The sequence below is a fragment of the Rattus norvegicus genome, chromosome 1 (assembly GCF_036323735.1).
Source record: "Rattus norvegicus strain BN/NHsdMcwi chromosome 1, GRCr8, whole genome shotgun sequence".
In the NCBI taxonomy this organism is placed as follows: Eukaryota; Metazoa; Chordata; class Mammalia; order Rodentia; family Muridae; genus Rattus; species Rattus norvegicus.
In genome coordinates this window covers 231,210,998-231,230,101 of record NC_086019.1, presented here as the reverse complement: position 1 = coordinate 231,230,101, position 19,104 = coordinate 231,210,998, and the positions used below count along the sequence as shown (strand labels likewise).

Below are 19,104 nucleotides of genomic sequence, written 5' to 3'. Positions count from 1 at the left end.
TAGCTCACCTCAACCACAGTGTTCTTGTCTAGACACACACACATTTTAGCCACTTGGGTGTGAGGAGGTGGCTTAAGGATTGATCAGGTTATGGGGACTCTGCCCTCAAAACTAATGCTCTGATAAAGGAGGCTCCAAGCTGGCTATGGAAGCATCTCGGAAGGCAGGCTTTCTTAAAAGTTGATCAGAAGAGCAGCAAGAAAGCCTGGCTGCTATGGGGAAGACTTGAAAGTTACAGTTGCAAAAATTGGAACAAAAAAGGACTTCCCAGAAGTGAGGCTGTTAGGAGTTAAGGATTCCTAGATGCTCCCAAGTTCTTTGAACAAGGACACTATGATCAGCTAGCACTGTCTGGCCTGAGGGAAGGAGGGTGTCTGCAGAGCCTGCACCATCTGCCTTGTTCTTGGGGTCTCCTCTAATCAGTACGGTTTGAAGGTGGATTTCTGAGTTCCACTAGCCTGGTCTACATAGTGAGTTCCAGGCCAGCCGGGGCTGCCCAGTGAATTCCTGTCTATAGGAAAGAAAGGAGCAGCATTGTTATAGGCTGGGTAGTTTTGTGGCAGAACATTTGACTAGCATGCTTGAGGTTCTGGTTTCCACTCCCAGTACTGCAAGGGAGAAAAAAAAAAAAAGAGTGGAGGGAGGTGATGGTGTCTCTGTCCTTCCAGATGATGCTCTTCTGATTTTTAGGTGGATTTTTTTGTTTGTTTTTGTTTTGGTGTCTGTGTGTTTCTCTGTCTGTGTATGCCACAGAGGCCAGAGCACTGAATCCTCCTGGAGCTGAAGTCACAGGCAGCTGTGAACTGTCTAACTGGGGTCCTCTTGACTGCTGGGCTATCTCTCCAGCCCTACACTTCGATACTGAGACAGGGACCCTTGAGTTGTTCAGGCTAACATTGAACTCGAGCTCCTTCTGTCCCATTTCCTTTGTTGATAGGATGGTCAGCCTGTGCCATCAGTCCTGACTCCGTTATCCCCTTTCCTCGCCACCACTTGTCACTTGTCACTTGTCATAGTTTTCCTCCACCAATGCCAGACATGTAGGGTACCTGCCACTGGCTTGGGATCCCCTACAGGCCACACCCAGCTCTGTCAGATGGACAGGCTATGCACTTAGAGCTGGGGTTCCGTGCATTCCAGTCACACGGCCGTGTGCAAGCTGTCCTTTGGGTCCCTCTAATGGTGGCTCTGTGTGGAAGCCTAGAAGAATTCCTTCTATGGTTTCATGTAACCTGGGGAAGTGGCACCAAAGCTTCTGGCTGGTAGCAGCTCATCACTGACCCTGGCTTTGACGTTGTCCATAAAGCAGCAGGTGACGACAGGTGGCAGTTTGGCCCCAGTTTGGATTCACTCAGAGGTCACGTGTTACAGCGGGGGTAGAGATGACTGCAGGCAGCATGCTCCCTCACACCTAATCCCAAGTATTGATTTGAATTTTGACCAAACCATTTGATTGTACTTATTGCTATTTGATGTCAATGTTAAGATGTAATAGTTGATATTAAGAAGTCAAAGTAATATAGCTAATAGAAAATTAAATTAAAAAAATAAAAAACATAAAGAGAAATATTACAAGACTTTGATTTGTCAGCAGTTAAATAACTGTTTCTTGGGTAGACTAGAAGGCCCAGTGGGTAAAGGCATTAACACTAAACCTGATAACTGGCATTTACATAATAGGAGAAAAGTGCTTATTCTTACAAGTTGTCCTCTGACCCCAGCGAGTGTACTGTCCATGTATTTGAGCCCTACACCCATGACTAATTAAATAAATGTGATAAAAATAAATAAAAATGGTATGCTTCCTTTGGAGCGGGGGAAGAAGTCAGAGTAGGGGGCTGGAGAGATAGCTCAGTGGTTAAGAGCACAGACTGCTCTTCCAGAGGTCCTGAGTTCAATTCCCAGCAACCACATGGTGGCTCACAACCATCTATAGTGAGATCTGATGCCCTCTTCTGGCCTGCAGGTGTACATGCAGGCAGAATGCTGTATACATAATAAACCAACTTTTGGGGGGGAAATCAAAGTAATAGCGTATGCCTAAAACTCGCTTTGATTTTTTTTAAATTTAAGCTTTGGGGGTTGGGGATTTAGCTCAGCGGTAGAGCGCTTGCCTAGCAAGTGCAAGGCCCTGAATTCGGTCCCCAGCTCCGAAAAAAAGAAAAGAGAAAAAAAAATTTAAGCTTTGTTGCTAAAATAATTAGCTCCATTAATATACTTGTACAGGCTCATGTCCACAATCCCAGCACCCAGGAGTTAGAAGCAGGAAAACAACTGTAAGTTCAAAACCCACAAAAGACTACATAGTGATTCCAGGCCAGCCAGAGCTATATAGCGAAACCCACTTTCCAGAAAACAACAAACAAACAAGCAAACAAAACAAAAAAGAAAGCGGTTTCCTCTTGTCTCTTGTGTTAAATTTATCTCTTCTGATAGTGGCTTGTGGCAGGAGAGAGAGAGAGAGAGAGAGAGAGAGAGAGAGAGAGAGAGAGAGAGAGAGGCTTTCTTAACTGAACAAGAGGTGTTAAAGGAAGCCTTTAATTGGATTATGGTTCCAGCAGATCTGGAAGAGAAAAGGTAAGCAAACAGTGAGACCACTAGGATAATAGCTAGAATCGTTTCTGATAAAAAAAATAGCAAGATATTGGTTTTGGGACTTGGTGTTTAGAATGTAAATCTCAAGGAATTTGGGGGTCTCTTGGAAGTCACCTTTGACTAGTTTGTTTTAAAACACAGATCAGCCAGGTGGTGGTGACACATCCCTTTAATCCAGGCATGCAGAGTCAGTGGCAAACGGATTTCTGTGAGTTTAAGTAAGAGTTCCAGAACAGACAGGACTGTACAGAGAAACCCTGTCTGAGGAAACAAACAGACAGACAAACAAACAAAAGCTAATCTCAATGCTGGCAGTGGTTTGCTAAAGGCTAGCTAGCCTAGACTACAAAGTGAGTGCCAGAAGAGGCAGGGTTAAAGAGAGAAACCTTGTCTTGAAGCAACAAAACAATGAAACAACAACAATAACACAGACTGAAGACTCCCTTGATTGGCTGGAATCCCTTGGGTTTGTTTGATTTTCTCAACTCTCTCGGAGTGACTCCTGGGTATGTCATAGCTGACTTCCAGAGTACCTTTCTTAACCCTTGTTTCTGAAACCTATGTCAGACATCTTTATTAAGTCCTAGCTGCATTTACAACTATTCCATAACTTGGAGGCAGGAAGGGTTGCATGCCTTCTGTCTGGAACATGCCTGCAAACGCATCACTCAGGAGGAAGATTGCTGGGAGTCCGAGGCCAGCCTGGGGTACATAATGAGACCCTGTTTAGCGGGGGGGGGGGGGGGGGGGGGGAGTTTTATTTGTATCTTTAACCTGGCCTACACCTCCTGGATTAGGAAAGAATTGATATGCCCTCTTGCACACCTTTCTTAGGGCTCTCACCCTAACTACAGCAGGAGCGTGGGAGTAGCTTGGTACAATCAGCCTCTGAGAACGTGAGAATACTGCCAAGCACGCTCTCCCAGAAGTCCCTGGGGCAGAGGTTTGAGATGACACTCAAACCGGTCATCCCAATTCCCATTTATTCCACTTAAGTACACACGGGGAGCAGCAAGGTGAGAGATGGGGCCCTTTGATATAATTAGGATGCAAATGGGACAGTCGTTTTACAGAACGGTTACTGTTCCAAGCTGGCATGTAGCCACAAGGACCAGGTAAGCCTGCGCCACCAGTCCTGGCTCCGTTAGCCTCCTTTCCCTCTCCATCACCTGACCTTCTCTGTGATAGTTTTTCCTCCATCGATGGCAGCCACGTTGGGTACCTGCCACTGGCTTGGGATCCCCTACAGGCCACACCCAGCTCTGTCTGACGGATAGGCTATGCACTTAGAGCTGAGCTTCCGTGCATTCCGTTCACGCTGCCGTGTGCAGCTGTCTTTTGGGTCCCTCTAATGGTAGCTCTGTGTGGAAGCCTAGAAGAGTTCTTTCTATCATTTCACGTAACCTGGGGAAGTGGCGCCAACGCCAGTAGCAGGTCATCACTGACCCTGGCTTTGACGTTGTCCATAAAGCAGCAGGTGACAACAGGTGGCAGTTTGGCCCCAGTTTGGATTCACTCAGAGGTCACGTGTTACAGCGGGGGTAGAGATGACTGCAGGCAGCATGCTGCCTCACACCTAATCCCAAGTATTGATTCAAATTTTGACCAAACGTGTAAGACCATTTGATTATAATTGTTGCTATTGGACAAGATGGTTCAGTAGAGGGCAGGTGTCTGAGGTCCACTTTGCTTACTTTGTGGAGAGGACACGGGACTGTGGTGAGGACACAGGACAGACAGCCTGGTCAACAGCTGTGATCCAACAAGAATCAGGGTTTTGTCTGCAGTTCAGCGAAGTCTATATGGGGCTGGGATGTGACGTGTGCCCTCAGTGGGTATCCGCTGTAAGAATGCCAACTGTCAATGTGGAGATAGTATGAGTTATAATGCTAATGTTTATGAAATATATTAACAAGTTAGATAGCAAATCATGGGATATTATACTTATGTAAAAACACAGTTATGGGCTGGAAAGATGACTCAGCAATTAGGAGCACTGGCTGCTTTTCCAGAGGAGCCAGGTTTTGTTCCCCAGTCTCTTCAGCCCTCCACTGGCAGCAGACTAGCAAAGCACCCATACACATACAGATTTTAAAATATAATTATAAGTAAAGTGTCTGGTAAATTATTTAAGCTTACTGAATAAACATTATAAGATTTGAGATTTATTTTCTTGTTATATCCCTTCTGGTTATAACACCTGGTCCAGTCTTTAAATATATATCCTATAGGTTATAAACTTACCTAATTAGGTTGTGGTATACACCGTAACTAATCATATAACTTATGCCTGATTCTTAAAACTGCTTCTACACTATCTATGTTAAAATAAATCTGAAGAGTTTCATACATCTTTTCTTCTAGGTCTTCATGCTTGTTTTATTTCTCTGTCTTTAAATTTATCATCATCATCATCACCACCACCACCACCACCACCATCATCATCATCATCATCATCATCATCATTATTATGTGTGGCTCTCAACAACTCAGTGGAGTTGCTATTTCCTTTTCCTTTTAAGAGGGGATCAAACTCAGTCACCAGGCTTATGCCGCAATTGTTTCATGCTAATCCATGATCATCATGGCAGGGAGCATGGCAGCAAGCAGCAGGCGGGAGGCATGGTGCTGGAGCCATAGCTGAAAGTTAACATCCTTATCCACAAGGAGAAGGCCATCTCGGAATGGTCCTAGCTCTTTGAAAACTCATGGCCCACCACAGTGGCAGCCTTCCTAATCAAGACCACACCTCCTAATCCTCCCCTAACAATTCCACCAACTGGAGACCAAGCATTTAAACACATAAGCCTATGGGGACCATTCTCATTCAAACCACCACAGCTCCCCACCATTGGAGTTGGGTCAAGCTATGGCCCAGAACCTTACTGACAAGGCTGAATACTAATTCAGCCTGTCAATGGCCTGAACAAGCCTTACACTTTGCCTTGGAAGTTTCCCAAATGCAAGGGCCCACATTGACTATAGCTGCCTCTTTCCAACTTAAAATTTCCTCCAAATAGCAGTATAGGCCTCCTCAGAGGGTTTAGAAATGTGTGTGTGTGTGTGTGTGTGTGTGTGTGTGTGTGTGTGTGTGTGTGTATGGCAGAGAACACATTTGTGCCATAGTACATATGTGGTTAGAGGACAACTTTCAGGGGTCTGTTGTAGCTGCGGGTTTTGTCACCTACATCCAAGTTCCTCGAAATAGTGACTCTGAGACTTAATTTTTTATGAATAAATGTCTAGGCCAATAGATTTGGTTCATTCCCTGACTAGCTCATACTTAATTACCCATTTATTCTATTTTATGAATGTCACATGGTTGGCTGCCTCTCCTCAATTTCAAACAACTGTCTCCTTCCCTTACCTTTCTCTATCCCAGAATGCTTGTTCTCACTGCTGGATGTCCCACCTTCTAATCCTGCCTCAGCTTGTTGGCCATAAGCTTTTTTATTGACAGATGAAGCTCCCATTTATTGCACAAGGGCTTCTCTTGTCCATTCTCCCCTTCTATCATGTGGGTGCTGGGGATAGAACTCAGGTTGTCAGGCTTGGCCACAGGACAAGCCTTGCCCACCCAGTCATCTTGGCAAGCCTCTTTCCCAGATTCTTAAACGGCCTAGGCCAGAGCTGAATCTCAACTGCAAAACCAATTCTTTTGGGGTTGGGGATTTAGCTCAGTGGTAGAGTGCTTACTTAGGAAGCGCAAGGCCCTGGGTTCAGTCCCCAGCTCCGAAAAAAAAGAAAAAAGAAAAAAAAACAAACAATTCTTTTGTCACCTTTGAGGCCAACTAAACTCACCATACTCAAGATATTACCCATCCTTATCACCAAGCGGTGGATGCTGGGCATAGGGGTATTTCCTACGGGCAGGTGGAGGAGAAGGTGGTGGAAAGGTATCATCTACTAAGAAGCTCTCCTGGAGAGTCTGACGACTTTGTACTTACAGTAACATGTTTTCACCACAGCAATAACATTCATGGCGATGCTCTGCCAGTGATAACAGTGAAGTTCAAAAGAGGGAGACGGGGGTAATCAGCTCCTTTGCTTTCTTTGGCTACGGCCTTTCTAGTGTGCTCTTTGGACTGAACTTTCCCTAGTCAGACCACCCAGGGCTCCTGGCCTTTTCATACTGGTCCTGCGTTCCAGAGAGGCTTGTTTATTAGACTCTGTTAACTCTATCTGTAGCTTAGATCTTTACTCTGGGCATTGCTTGCTGGTGTCCACTCAAGTGGGGCTTCCTACTTCAGGCAGAGAAAGGAATTGGAGCAGGAGACTAGCCACGCCCACCTGTAAATGTGGAAGACTGAAGCAGGAAGATCACCCGTTGTAAGCCAGCCTTGGTTACATAGACCTTGTGCCCCAAACACAAACCAAAAGAAGGAGGAGAGGGAAAAAAGGAGGAGAGGGAGGGAGGGAGGGAGGGAGGGAGGGAGGAACCCAAAGAGGAGGAAAGGTCCGGTGAGAAGATTCTAGGGCAGGAATGACTGGGGCAGAGAATCAGAGGCCACAGCCACAAAGAAAGCTAAGTGTGACTGTAGGTAGTGAGCTTGCCTGTGAGGTTGGAGAAGGTGGGTTCACCACAAGCTGCCCTTGGAGTTGCAGGTGGTTGTAAGCTGCCCTGTGGGTGCTGGAGGCTGAATCCAGGTCCCTGGAAGAGCAACCAGTGCTCCTAACTGCTGAGCCGTCCTCCCAGTCCCCTAGGTTCAGTCCATGATGAAGACTCTCTCCGTTTTTGCTGGCTGGAAGAGACTTCTTTTTTTTTTTAGATTTTTTTTTTAAAGGTTTATTTATGTATGTGAGCTCATTGTAGCTGTCTTCAGACACACAAGAAGAGGGCATCAGATCTCATTACAGATGGTTGTGAGCCACCATGTGGTTGCTGGGAGTTAAACCCAGGACCTCTGGAAGAAGAGTCAGTGTTCCTACCACTGAGCCATCTCTCCAACCTGAGACTTCACTTTTTTTTTTTTTCTTGTTTTTCGGAGCTGGGGACGGAACCCAGGGCCTTGCGCTTACTAGGCAAGCGCTCTACCACTGAGCTAAATCCCCAACCGAGACTTCATTTTTTAATATAGCATTTCCTAAAGGTATGAAGACAGGGTGGGATGAGGGTGAGGGCAACTGGCAGCAAGTCCAGTCATCCCATTACGAAGATCTCACTTCATTTTTTGCATGTCCATGTGTATGCATGCGTGCGTGCGTGTGTGCGTGCGTGCATGCGTGCCTGCGTATACAGAGGTTGATGTCAGGTTTCCTCCTTGATTACTGCTCACCTTATCTACTGAGATGTTTCTTATTGCTCTCACAGCTCGCTGATTTAGCCTAGTTAGCCAGCTTGTCCAGGGCATCCCCTCCTCACGTCTGTGCTGGGATTGCTCCACCACACTGGATTGACGCTTATGTGGGTACCAGGGCTCTGAAGTCCTGTCTTCATGCTTGTGTGGCAAGCGCTTTATCCACAGAGCCATCTCCTCATCTCCTAAGGGTTCAACTTTTACATCTAAGTTTAGGTTGGTGACTCTTTGAGTGCTTGGTGGCCCTTTAAGACTTTAAACACAGAAAACAGCAAGATCTCCTTTTCCTGAGAGAAAGATCATCTTGGCTGCTGGGGGAACTGGAAGGGAGGGAAGACAGTGAGGCAGAATCCAGGGCGGGCACTGAAGAGGCGGCTTGTGATATCTTCCACAATAAAAACATATAATCTAAAAAGTAATAATGAAAGATGATCTCATAACGTATTCCCTTACCTTGTTATTAATTTCCAAAGTATTTTTAGAAATTCACTACTGCAAAACTGTTTGTGAGGGGATCCCTTTCTTTACTCTTTTGATGATGATATTTTTGGAGATTCTTCATGTTTTGATCAAATTTAGTTGTGGTGGGGTATGTGTATGTGTGTGTCCCACCGCCTTTAGCAGTAAGATTGAGACTCACACACGACTTTTCTAGTGAGCTGTAGCCTCAGCTCACACCTAGGTTTCCTTTTTCTATCACATCAAATAAAGTTCTGTTTACTAGTTAGTTTTAAGTAAAATAGTATAACCTTACTTTCGTTATTCTGTTTCCTGTAACCTTAACCACTGAGCCATCTCTCCAGCCCAGCTCCCTCTTTCTTTTCTTTTTTTTAAAAACACTTATTTATTTATTATGTATATATCATACAGCTTTCTGCCTGCATGTATGCACCTGCAGGCCAGAAGAGGGCACCAGACTTGATTATAGATAGTTGTGAGCCACCATGTGGTTGCTGGGAATTGAACTCAGGACCTCTGGAAGAGCAGACAGTTCTCTTAACCTCTGAGCCACCTCTCCAGCCCCCAGCTCCCTCTTTCTTAATGTTTAAAAAAGATTTATTTATTTTATTTTATGCATGTGAGCGTTTTGCCTATATATGTTTGTATATATGTGTACTGTGTGCCTGTCTTTGAAGGTCAGAAGAGGGCATCAGGTCCATTGTAGTTCTGGATGGTTCTGAGTTGCCATGCGGATGCTGGGAGTTGAGCTCAGGTCCTCTGCAAGAGCAACAAGTGCTCTTAATCACTGAGCTGTCTCTCTAGCCTGTGGACAGAAGTTTTCACTGCTTAGTACATAATATATTTTTAGACACTAGGGATAATTATTTTAAAATCGCAAGTTTTGGGGCGTAGCAGTTAAAAGCATATATTACTCTTACAGAGGATCTGTCAGAGGGCTCACAACCACATTTAACTTCAGCTTCAGGGGATCCAATGTCCCTTTCTGGCCTCTGGGGGCACTGTATTCATGTCTTTTGTCTCTGTCTATCTGTCTCTTTCTTTGTCTGTCTCTCTTACATACACACAGAATAAAAATAAAATCTATAAAATCTTAAATGTTTTTAGTTTCTTTTTAATTCTAGTCAGGATGTCATGTAAGCTGAAATCCTACTGAGCATATTTTCTAACAGGTGTGAAATCACAGCAGCCTACATCAATTAAAATATAGCCAACAAAGTATTTTCCAGCCATACACGTGGTAATTTTTTGTTGTTGTTGTTGAATTTGAACCATTATGTATGACCTAATGGCGTTACTTTGGGAATTAGATCATCTCCCTTCCTCTGGCTTTCTCTTGGTATTTATCATGACTTATAATTTCTTAGTTTATTCTCCACCTCTATTTTTAAGTGTTTAGCTAGTGTAAAGAACTGGATTTCATACACACACACACACACACACACACACACACACACACACACACACAGACATACACAGACACGTTATAGCTTGCTCATATTTGCAGAGATAAGGACGACTTAATGATTCTTCGTGCTGGGGTTGTACCCATCTCTGTTCATCTCTGACTTTGATTTGAACGAGGACCACAAAGTTCTAAAGCCTGAGGATGCAGCTCAGGTCGGGTGCACGTCTGGTGTGAATGTGCTTGTGAGGCCCCAGGTTCTGTCTCTAGCACCACGGAGTTGGGAAGGAAGAAAGAAATCATTATTCTATCAGGGTGGGCAGGTTGGGCAAGAACTACATGTTTCACATTCCAGTAAACAGTTCTTTAGGAATGTAGGATTTAGGAAGCTAGATAGCCAGTCAGCAGCCTCCTCACCACAAAAGAAAACAAAGTGAATTAAAGATGAGTACTTTAAACCCTTTTTGGGAGTAAAAGGACCAATATGTGATAACTGACAAGGAATGAGTAACGTCGAGATGCCCCACCCTACCCCCAAGTAACTTTAGAGTGGTGCGGTAGGGTGGGGCCGTAGAAGCCATCCAGAAAGGCTAATGTTTGCAGCGAGGAGGGAGGCTTGTCATCCTTTTGAGAAGTGTCAGGGATCACTGGGGCTTTAGTTGCTGCTTGGGCAATTCTTTGGCCTGTCATTTGTCACCTTTTGTGTGTTTATCTTTCCCTTCATCATACTGTAGGCATTCTCTGTTGTACGTTGTCCTTATCTCTCTCTGCCTACCCTAAGGGATAGGGTAGGCATTTAAAAAATGTTTGTGGAGGGGTGGGTCTGTATGATTCCAATCGGCCTAGAGACTTTTCAGTGTGAGTTTACATTGTTCCCAACTGAAGAAACTAGGTAGCCATGCTGTAAATATATACACACACAGATACATATGTATATAAATATATTCTGTGTGTATGTGTGTGTGTGTGTGTGTGTGTGTGTGTGTATGTACAGAATATCTCCACCTATAGTTCTCAAATCTTAACTAATTTTTTATTTTCACTGCTGGGCTAGATGCTCACATGTTTGTATGAGCAAGTGCTTCAATCCCACTCCCAGCCCTCTCCTTTTTTGTTGCGGTTGTCCTGGAACTGGCTGTGTAGTTCAGGCTGACCTTGAACTGGAGGCTTTTCTACTCCAGTTAGTATAACCTGGTTTCTTGTTTAAAGTCCTCTCTCTCTGCCTGGTGAGGAAAATCTTAACATTCCATAGAAAATCTAACTAAATGCATTTAGTTTGTTACACGTGTTTGAGTTGTTTTATTTTATTTTTATTTATTTATTTGAGACAGAGCCTTACTATGTAGCCCTGTCTGACTTGGAGCTCACCATGGAGACCAGGCTGCCCCAGAACTCACAGAGACCCACCTGCTCTGCCTCCAGACTGCTTACACAGACTTAACTAATCTAGTTCAGAAACCTTATACAATCATAATTTGCAAACTACAGACACATTGAATGTGATTTTAAGAGGAAAATTCTATTCGTAATACCGTCATCAAAACATTTTCCCAGTATACTTTCCGATTCTTTTATGTATTTTTTCATGCTTTATTATTGTTACCACAGGTTAGATAAAACTTGTGTTCATTTTCATTGACAGTTTTTCATTTGTTTGCTTGTTTGATTCTCAAGGCATAGCTTCTTTGGGTAGCCCTGGCTGTCCTGGAATTCCCTCTGTAGACCAGGCTGGCCTCAAACTCACAGAAATTTGCCTGCTTCTGCCACCTGAGTGCTAGGATTAAAGGCCTGCACCACCACTGCCTGGCCCATCGACAGTTAACGTTGTCATTATTCTTTTTGCAATATAAGTTCTTTCTCATATTGTAATTAACTCCCCCTCCCCCTTCCTCTATACTAATGACTAAACGTGGCCTCATACATGCATTCTACCACTGAGCTACATCCCTGGTCCTTGAGATAGGATCTTACTAAATTGCTCAAGCTAGTCTTGAAGTAACTCTATAGTCTAGGTGGGTCATGACCTTGAACAGTTCCCTCCCAAGTCGCTAAACAGCTAGGATTACAGGCCTGACTAGTTTATGTGTGTGCATTTATAGTTTTGTTTTGTTTTTCATTGTGGCAGAGCCTCCCAGGGAAGTTGAGGCTGACCTGTAACTCAGAATTCTGCATGAGTGATGGGATTATAGACGTCAGTCGCTATTACTAGGCCTGCTTTCTGTTAAGAGGGTTTAATAGCTCCTTATCGCTGGGCTTAGATGCCTTCTATCTCACCTGGGTTGGGAATGGACACCTTGGGAAGTAATGAAACTTTAGAATGGAACGGCTTTGGCCAGTGGGTCTCTCTGAACCAATTAGGTTCAGGGTCTTTCTTCCTTCCTTCCCCCCCGCCCCCTCTCTGAAAGAGCGATGATGTCATGTAGCCCAGGCTGGCCTGTATGACATTCACTATATGGCAAAGGGGATGTCTGGTTCTCCTGTCTCCACCTCCTGAGTGTGCCCACATTGTTTATGTTGTGCTGGGGATCAAACTCAGGGCTCCCTGTGCTGGCTAAGCGTTCTACCAACAGAGCTGTGTCTCCACTCCCAGTCAGCTCCTGACTGATTTCCTCACAGTTCTGTGTTAACTCTGTTCCCTTTCCTAAAACTCACTCTTCCCGTGGCTTTTGACCACTCTTCTCCAGAGCGCCTTCTGCCCTTTCCGGTTTGCTCTGATTTTTGTCCTGCAGAGTTCGTAATACTGGCATTCCCATAGGCAGGCCCTGTCTTTCATCCACCTTTGCCTCTAACTACATCAGGTGTCTAGATGGCCTCATGCCTTCTCTTGATGTCGACATTCACACCTCGTTGATGATTTCCAGAGCTCTCTAGCCAGGTGCTCATGTCTGCCTCCTGTAGCTGACATTTGCTCAGGGTGGAGTTATTGAGCATCTCCACATGGATGATACACAGCCCTTGTCTGTTGTATACCCACAAACTCATTCATTATTTTTCCTCGGGCCCCTCCCAAGGTAAGCTCCCGTGTCTCCATTGTGGTCAAAGAGTCACACTGGGCTCACTTCTGTCTTGTCTCTCACAGCTGAGTGGAGTCATCCAGCCTATTAGCCACCTTCTCAATTTCTTTGGAGTCTGGCTTCCTTTCATCTAATGCCTCTCACTTCAGACTGCGCCGCATTTTGCCTGCTTGCCCACCATGGTGGTATGTACAGATTAATTCTTACCACTGCCCCCCCCCCCAGACCGTAACACCATCTTCCCATAATACAACAGAGAGTTCTATATAAAAAAAACACTAACTAAATCCCACTTGGGTGAGGTCTTCGGCCCCTGCTGACCTGGATCACTTCACATTGTTGTACCCTCAGGGAAGGCTCGGGACTGCTTTGTTTCTTCATATTATTTTCACCAGGAAGACCTTTTAATTTTGTCTCACACATGCATCCTTACTTCTTAGCTTGGATTAGCTAGCTATCTCTGGGAAGCTTTCTGTGAACCCAATCCTTCCATATCAGTAGGGAAGCACTTCCATTTTCTCCTTGCTGGCTGACTGCATGCTGTGATGGACTACTTGAGGCAGGAGGAAGGCTAACCTGATCTGTATAGTGAAACCGTGCCTCTAAGGGGTTGGGGCGGGGGATTCCAGGAGTAGGTTTGATATATTGTATCACCATGAAATACATTGCTTCTCAGAAAAGAGCAGTTACTTTTGCTGTCATCTCAGCCCTCCAAATCCTCAGGCAGGCAAATCTCTAGGTTGAGGGTAGCCTGCGCTAGCTACATAGCAAGAGCTTGTCACACTTATCAGAGTTGTATGGCTTATACTGCCATCACAAAGTCCGTGTAGCCACTGAATCGAGTTTTCAACCCTTTGTGGAATGCCTCCGTTCAGGTGTGTCAGAAGAATTGGTATGATAGTGTATAAATCTGTCATCATTTGTCCCGATGGGACTATTCTTTATTTGGTCTGCCCAGTCCAGTCATTAGGTACATGTGACTGTCAGCCCTGGAAATATAGGCAGTATGACTGGGAAGCGGAAACGTTCATTGCCTTTAATTTGAGTTAACTGAAAGTGAAACGTAAATACAGACAGGTAGCATGGTCAGCTCAAATTGGACAGCCCCACTCTAGGGAGGAAAAGGTAACCAACTATGCAACAGGTGTAATTGCTGCATCCCGGTCCCTTTCCTCCTTTGTTGATGCTTTGTTGACGTAATAGGCTCATGAAAGTAAGGTGTGACCGGTTCATAAGTGTAGTCATTACCACTGGAAGTCAGTACCACCTAATTGGGAGAACCATTTTTAAATAGGTGCTTAGATCAGGAGGAGAGTAACACAACGCGCCAGTCAGGAAGACCAGCCCGCGTCCCTGTGGAAACTGGAGATAAAGTGGGAAATGTTACTCACAGCGCTTACTCAGAGGCGTGTACTTCCTACTCCAAAGGAGGCCAGCAGCAGCATAAGGCTTTGAGGGCAGCATCTGCAAGACTTGTTTTTCCACACATACTGCCAAACTTGCTCTGATTAGACAGGAAGTGAAGACACTTTTCAGCGAGCCCGCCGGCATCTGGATCCCGTCATGGGTCTATCCAGACCTTTCTACCTTTTACCTTTATGTCTGTGGACCAAGGAAGGCTAGGGGCTACTCTCCGATTTAAGGGAAGAACGGAGGGAGTGGGAGTGGGGAGCAACTCTTATCTAACCCCAAATCTCGTGTATCAGTTTTGACTCTAAATAGTCAACATACTTCTATAATAAACAGTTTGTTTGAATCGCTCGATTCTTGCACAAGGAGGACTCTGTATAAATCTTGTCAGATCAGCCTTGAGGCCACCTGTCTTTTATACGCAGGGGACGGAGAGGGATTTCAATCTCTTTATTGGAGTCGCTGTTCATATGTCAAGGAGGTAACCTGGCCCGCATTGCCCTAAAAGGTCCCGCTTTACTATTTAATCCAAACACCTTTGTGTCCTTGGAAACTGGGTCAGCAGCGGAGCAAATTTAGGGGGTGCAACACTTGTCTGGGCTGGCTGGTCCCGTAGGCCACCTCCGAAGCAAAGCTTCGGGGTTTCCCCAGTCGTTCTCTGGAGGAGAACGCAATCGTTGTCTGTGAGAACCCCCGAGATGTTCTTTAAACAGTGTTCCTCCGGACGCGCCGCGCGACCTCCCGGGCATCCTCTCCAAGGCGCAGCGCTTCCCCGGGCGCGCGCTCGGCCGGACTTGCTGGCTTCTAAGCGCGCGGCGGAGCGAACCATCGGGCCAGAGAGGCGGGGGTGCAGGCGGGACGCGAGAGCTCGGGAGCCTCCTGCTGCTCCAGGTCCTCCGCCGCCGGCCGGAGTCAGAGCGCATGACACTGCCCGCCGCGGGGCCTCGGGCGCGGCGCCGGCGAGCTCTCCCCCGGCGGCGGGGGTGGTAGCGGCCGTTGGAGTTTCCCCGTCGGCCAGCGTGGGCGCAGCTAGGCGCGGGGCGGGCCGGCTGCGCCGCGGGAGGAGGGACAAAGGGGAGGCTCCCCGTGGTGGCGAACGGGGTCCGCCACTGCAGCTTGTAATTCTGAGCCGCGGCGAGCAGGAGGAGGTGCGGGAAGCGCGCGCGAGATGCCGGTGCGGGGAGACCGCGGGTTCCCACTGCGGCGGGAGCTGTCGGGCTGGCAGCGCGTAAGTTTCCTCCCGGGTCCGGAGACGAGCGGTTGCGTGGGAGCTGGTGGATTCCGTGAGGCTCCTCACTATCCACCGACAATTCTTTGGGCTGTAGTTAGCAAGGGTCCTTCGGGAGGGGAGGATTGAGAGGACGGCGCTGGTGGCTCATGGCCTCTTGAAGTCAGTTGGCTTTGAGATGAAGTCCCAAGTAGGGGAAAGTGTGGAGTCCAGCGCCCTGGTGTCGGCTCCCAGGACTTTCTGTGCCTGTGGTCACCGACTGGACGCCTGCGTATGTGTGTGTGTGCTCTTTCCAACTTAATGCAGACGTTCTAAGCCATGTACCGAGAGAAACGGAGGACTCTTTGGTACCCAAATCCTCGCTTTCCTTTTCAGTCAGCTGCCTTTGCGTTACAGCTTGTTTTGCAGTAAGGAATGGAGATGGGGTTTTGGAAGAAGCCCCAGAAAGGAGTGATGAATGGTTTGTATTCTGGTAGTATCTTACCTGTCATCGGTCCCTTTTATTTTATGTCTCCATTTGTTAAGTTTCCGCTTTTACACAGTAGTTTATTTTAAGGTTTAAATAACCAGGGATTTCGACCTCAGGCCTTTTCACATTCTTGAAGTGTGAAGAACTTAGGAGGGAACCTGCCAGGACTCAGTAATGGAATACGGTCTTCCCCTCGAGTTTAGTTTTAGTTCTAAGGCTGAGTCGCTTCTCTGGCGACTGTCTGACCTGAGTAATAATGGTTGCGGCTTTCCCGAGGTTCCCAGTGAAGAGTCATCCCCTCCCAGAAACTGCCCTGCAGTGCACACTCCCTACCTCCACTCCACTTTGGAATCCCAGCAGAGGCAAAGACAACGCCTCCATAGCTTCCTATGTGGTCTGTGTTTGCTGCGCCCACAACCCTTTACAGAAAACGGGTCCATCCTGGGAAGAAGGTAGTTTGGGCTGACAAATTAGTAAGTAGTAATTGTATTTGTCACAAAGGGCCATTCAGTAATCCTGGTTAGGATAAGGATTAGCCAGTTTAATACATGTTCTTGAATAATGCTTCTTCACTGTGGAGCATGCAAAGGTAAGTAAAGGCCGTGTGTTTTGTAAGGAATGGATGGTGTCAGCAGTGCCTGTTAGGAGTCTGGGCAGGGTGCTGTTCTTGGGGGGTGATAAGAGAAGAGAGAGTGCTTTAGTCAAGGTAACAGTGGCTTTTGAGGTTTTTTTTGTTCCTGTTTTCCCTCTACAGAGCTTCTCGAAAAGATTAAATAAGGGGAGGATTGGGGGGAGGGGGAGGGAGAGAGAGAGAGAGAGAGAGAGAGATTGTTTCTGTGGGCGTGGGGTGCTGGGAATTGAACCCAGGTCCTTAAGCATAGGTTTTTGAGCTGTGTCCCAGCTGCAGTTTTTCAGTACCACTGAGCTACCATTTAATGAGCACCTACTTAGTGCTGGTCTCTTTGAGGACTTGACTGAGTTCTGCGTGGACTGGATTTCTGCTTGCAGGAGTCTAGTGCACACCAGCATGGTGGACTGATTTAGATGGCTCTGACTTTCGATGATCCCTGGCACGGAGGGAGGAATGTGTAATACAGCCGCACACCCTGCTATTCAGAGACCCAACAAAGGGTGGGATTGTCTTCTCTGCGTCCCTTTGGGGATTCTTTTGGGGGCAGAAAGCACGTGAGCAGACCCTTCCTGATGTCAGTCACTATAGAGAGTGGCTGGAAATGTTTTTGCCTCACTGCGCACTGGCAAAGAGTGGGCGCTAGGGACACAGTGGTCCTGGGTCCCGAAAGTTTAATGTGGGGATTAAGTGAAGGGTTTTGGGTTGGTAAGGGAGGTGAGGTCTAGAAATAGAGGTAGGAAGTGCCAGATGCCAGTGAAAAATGTGAGTCGGAGGAAGGGTGGTACAGCTCTCTTTGGAAGGCCTTGTATGGCAGTAACACAACGTTGGGAGGGAGAATCACAGAAACTCCTAATGTACTTATTAATTAATGGTTCTGCTCTCCTAACAGTCCAGCGAGCTGCTTTTGTAGCAAAGGCCACTCCACTTCCAACATGGTAAATGGTCCTATTTTTGAGGTTTGCCTAGGACTAAGACCAGTTTCTCTGTATGGCCCTCAGGGGAGTTCGTTTGTAGTGACTAATGCCTAAACTCGCTTAACCCTTGATCTAGTTCCTTACACAAGGACAGCAGATCACAGCTAGCCATCTCTCTCCCGTGTGAGTTGGTGAGCACTTCTTGAATGTATGTATCCGAGTGCTTGGGCGATGACAGTGTTCCCACCATTAGTTTTCTTTTCACACAATTTTTTTCCTCCTTTGGATGTCATCTTTCAAGGAGACAGATTCTTGAAAGTAGGTGGTGGTGGTGGTGGGGGGTCACTTTAGGTCACTGTACCTCTTTGTGTTCAACAGTAGTGGTTTAAAAAGACATTGTGATTTGATTGGGCTGGCTTGAGATGTGGGGGCAGCTGTGAAATTGCTCACACTAATCACCCGCCTTTTAACATCTCCCAAGATAACTAGCCATTAGGGAATTCTTTGCCTAATCCCTCAAACAAATCCATCAGCTAGGCCATATTGAAGATTTATCTCAATTGAGAGCTGTCTCTCAATAAAATGCCTCATTGGTTATATATATCCTAAGCTACAATCAGGGATGCAAAGACGTGTGGCCACGGTGACCTTGATGTCCCAAGATAAAGGTGTTTTTGCTATGGTGCTATCTTGGTATCTACTACACCTGGTCTTGGGTGGAGGGAAGCCGAATTAGCATGTTAGCTGGGAGTCACTGGGTCCCAAGCCGGAGTCAGGACTATAGATTGAGAGACCCAACTTAATACCAGTTTGGTGAATTTAAGCTCGTGAACACCATGAACTCTGTTTTAGACAATTGGCGCTGGAGAGATGGCTCAGCGGTTAAGAGCGCTGATTATTTTTCCAGAGGTCCTGAGTTCAGTTCCCAGCAACCACTTGGTGGCTCACAACCAACTGTTAATGGGATCCGATGGCCTCTTCTGGTGTGTCTGAAGGGAGTGACAGTGTACTCATATACATAAAATAAATAAACAAATCTTCAAAAGAAGAAAGAATAGAGAACCATTTAGTGGCCATTTAGCCAGTACAGGAAATTTTGCGATGCCCTGGCCGTCATCCCTTTTAGTAGCAGCTCAGACACCTGTGACATTCTCTGGAGGAGTTAGAACTGTCCCAGTATCTGTTATTGTAATGGCCAGTGTTTATTTGGGACGGTTCCTGGGAGAGCAGTCAGTCAGGCTTGCAGGATTTTTATGTAATGCTGAACTGTGAGTTGGAAGTCCTCTCTTTCTTTCCACTTGATTTAGACATGGGCTTCTTAGAATTTGGAGACTATACTGATTTCCTAAGGACCGGGAGGTCGTTGTGTGCTTGGGCAGTGGTGTTGCTGATCAGTTGATAGATGTGCTAGACTGTGGCATGTCATGGGCAAGAACCCCGATACTGGGCTGCACCCTCAGGCCTCTGTCCTGGTGTTTGTGTTGTTTTGTTTTTTATGACAGATGCCTATTATCTTGGCCATTATCCCGAGCCTCTCAGAAAAAACACTAAGGATTTTGACACCCCCAGATACTTAGCCATTTGATTTTTTTTTTCCCTAGAGTATTTGACCAGTTGTGGTTCATAAAACTTACAGGAAAAATAGTTTTTTAAAATATAATTAATTCTATTTGTATGCTGCT

The 19,104-nt window shown here is 46.2% G+C and overlaps 1 protein-coding gene across 6 annotated transcripts in view; it reads left to right on the top strand.

Moving 5' to 3' along the window:
- Tjp2 (tight junction protein 2) overlaps nucleotides 1-19,104 on the top strand; it is a 128,533-nt gene that overhangs the window by 34,649 nt on the left and 74,780 nt on the right. Inside the window, exon 1 of one of the 6 annotated variants that reach the window (XM_039109085.2) lies at nucleotides 15,188-15,408. The exons of 3 other annotated variants lie outside the window; for them this stretch is intronic. In XM_039109085.2, coding sequence (XP_038965013.1) covers nucleotides 15,349-15,408 — 60 coding nt within the window. In that variant the 5' untranslated portion in view covers nucleotides 15,188-15,348. Of the gene's footprint in view, nucleotides 1-15,187; nucleotides 15,409-19,104 lie in introns of those variants that run through there. 2 more of the 6 variants (XM_006231178.5, XM_039109067.2) reach the window with 2 other exon arrangements.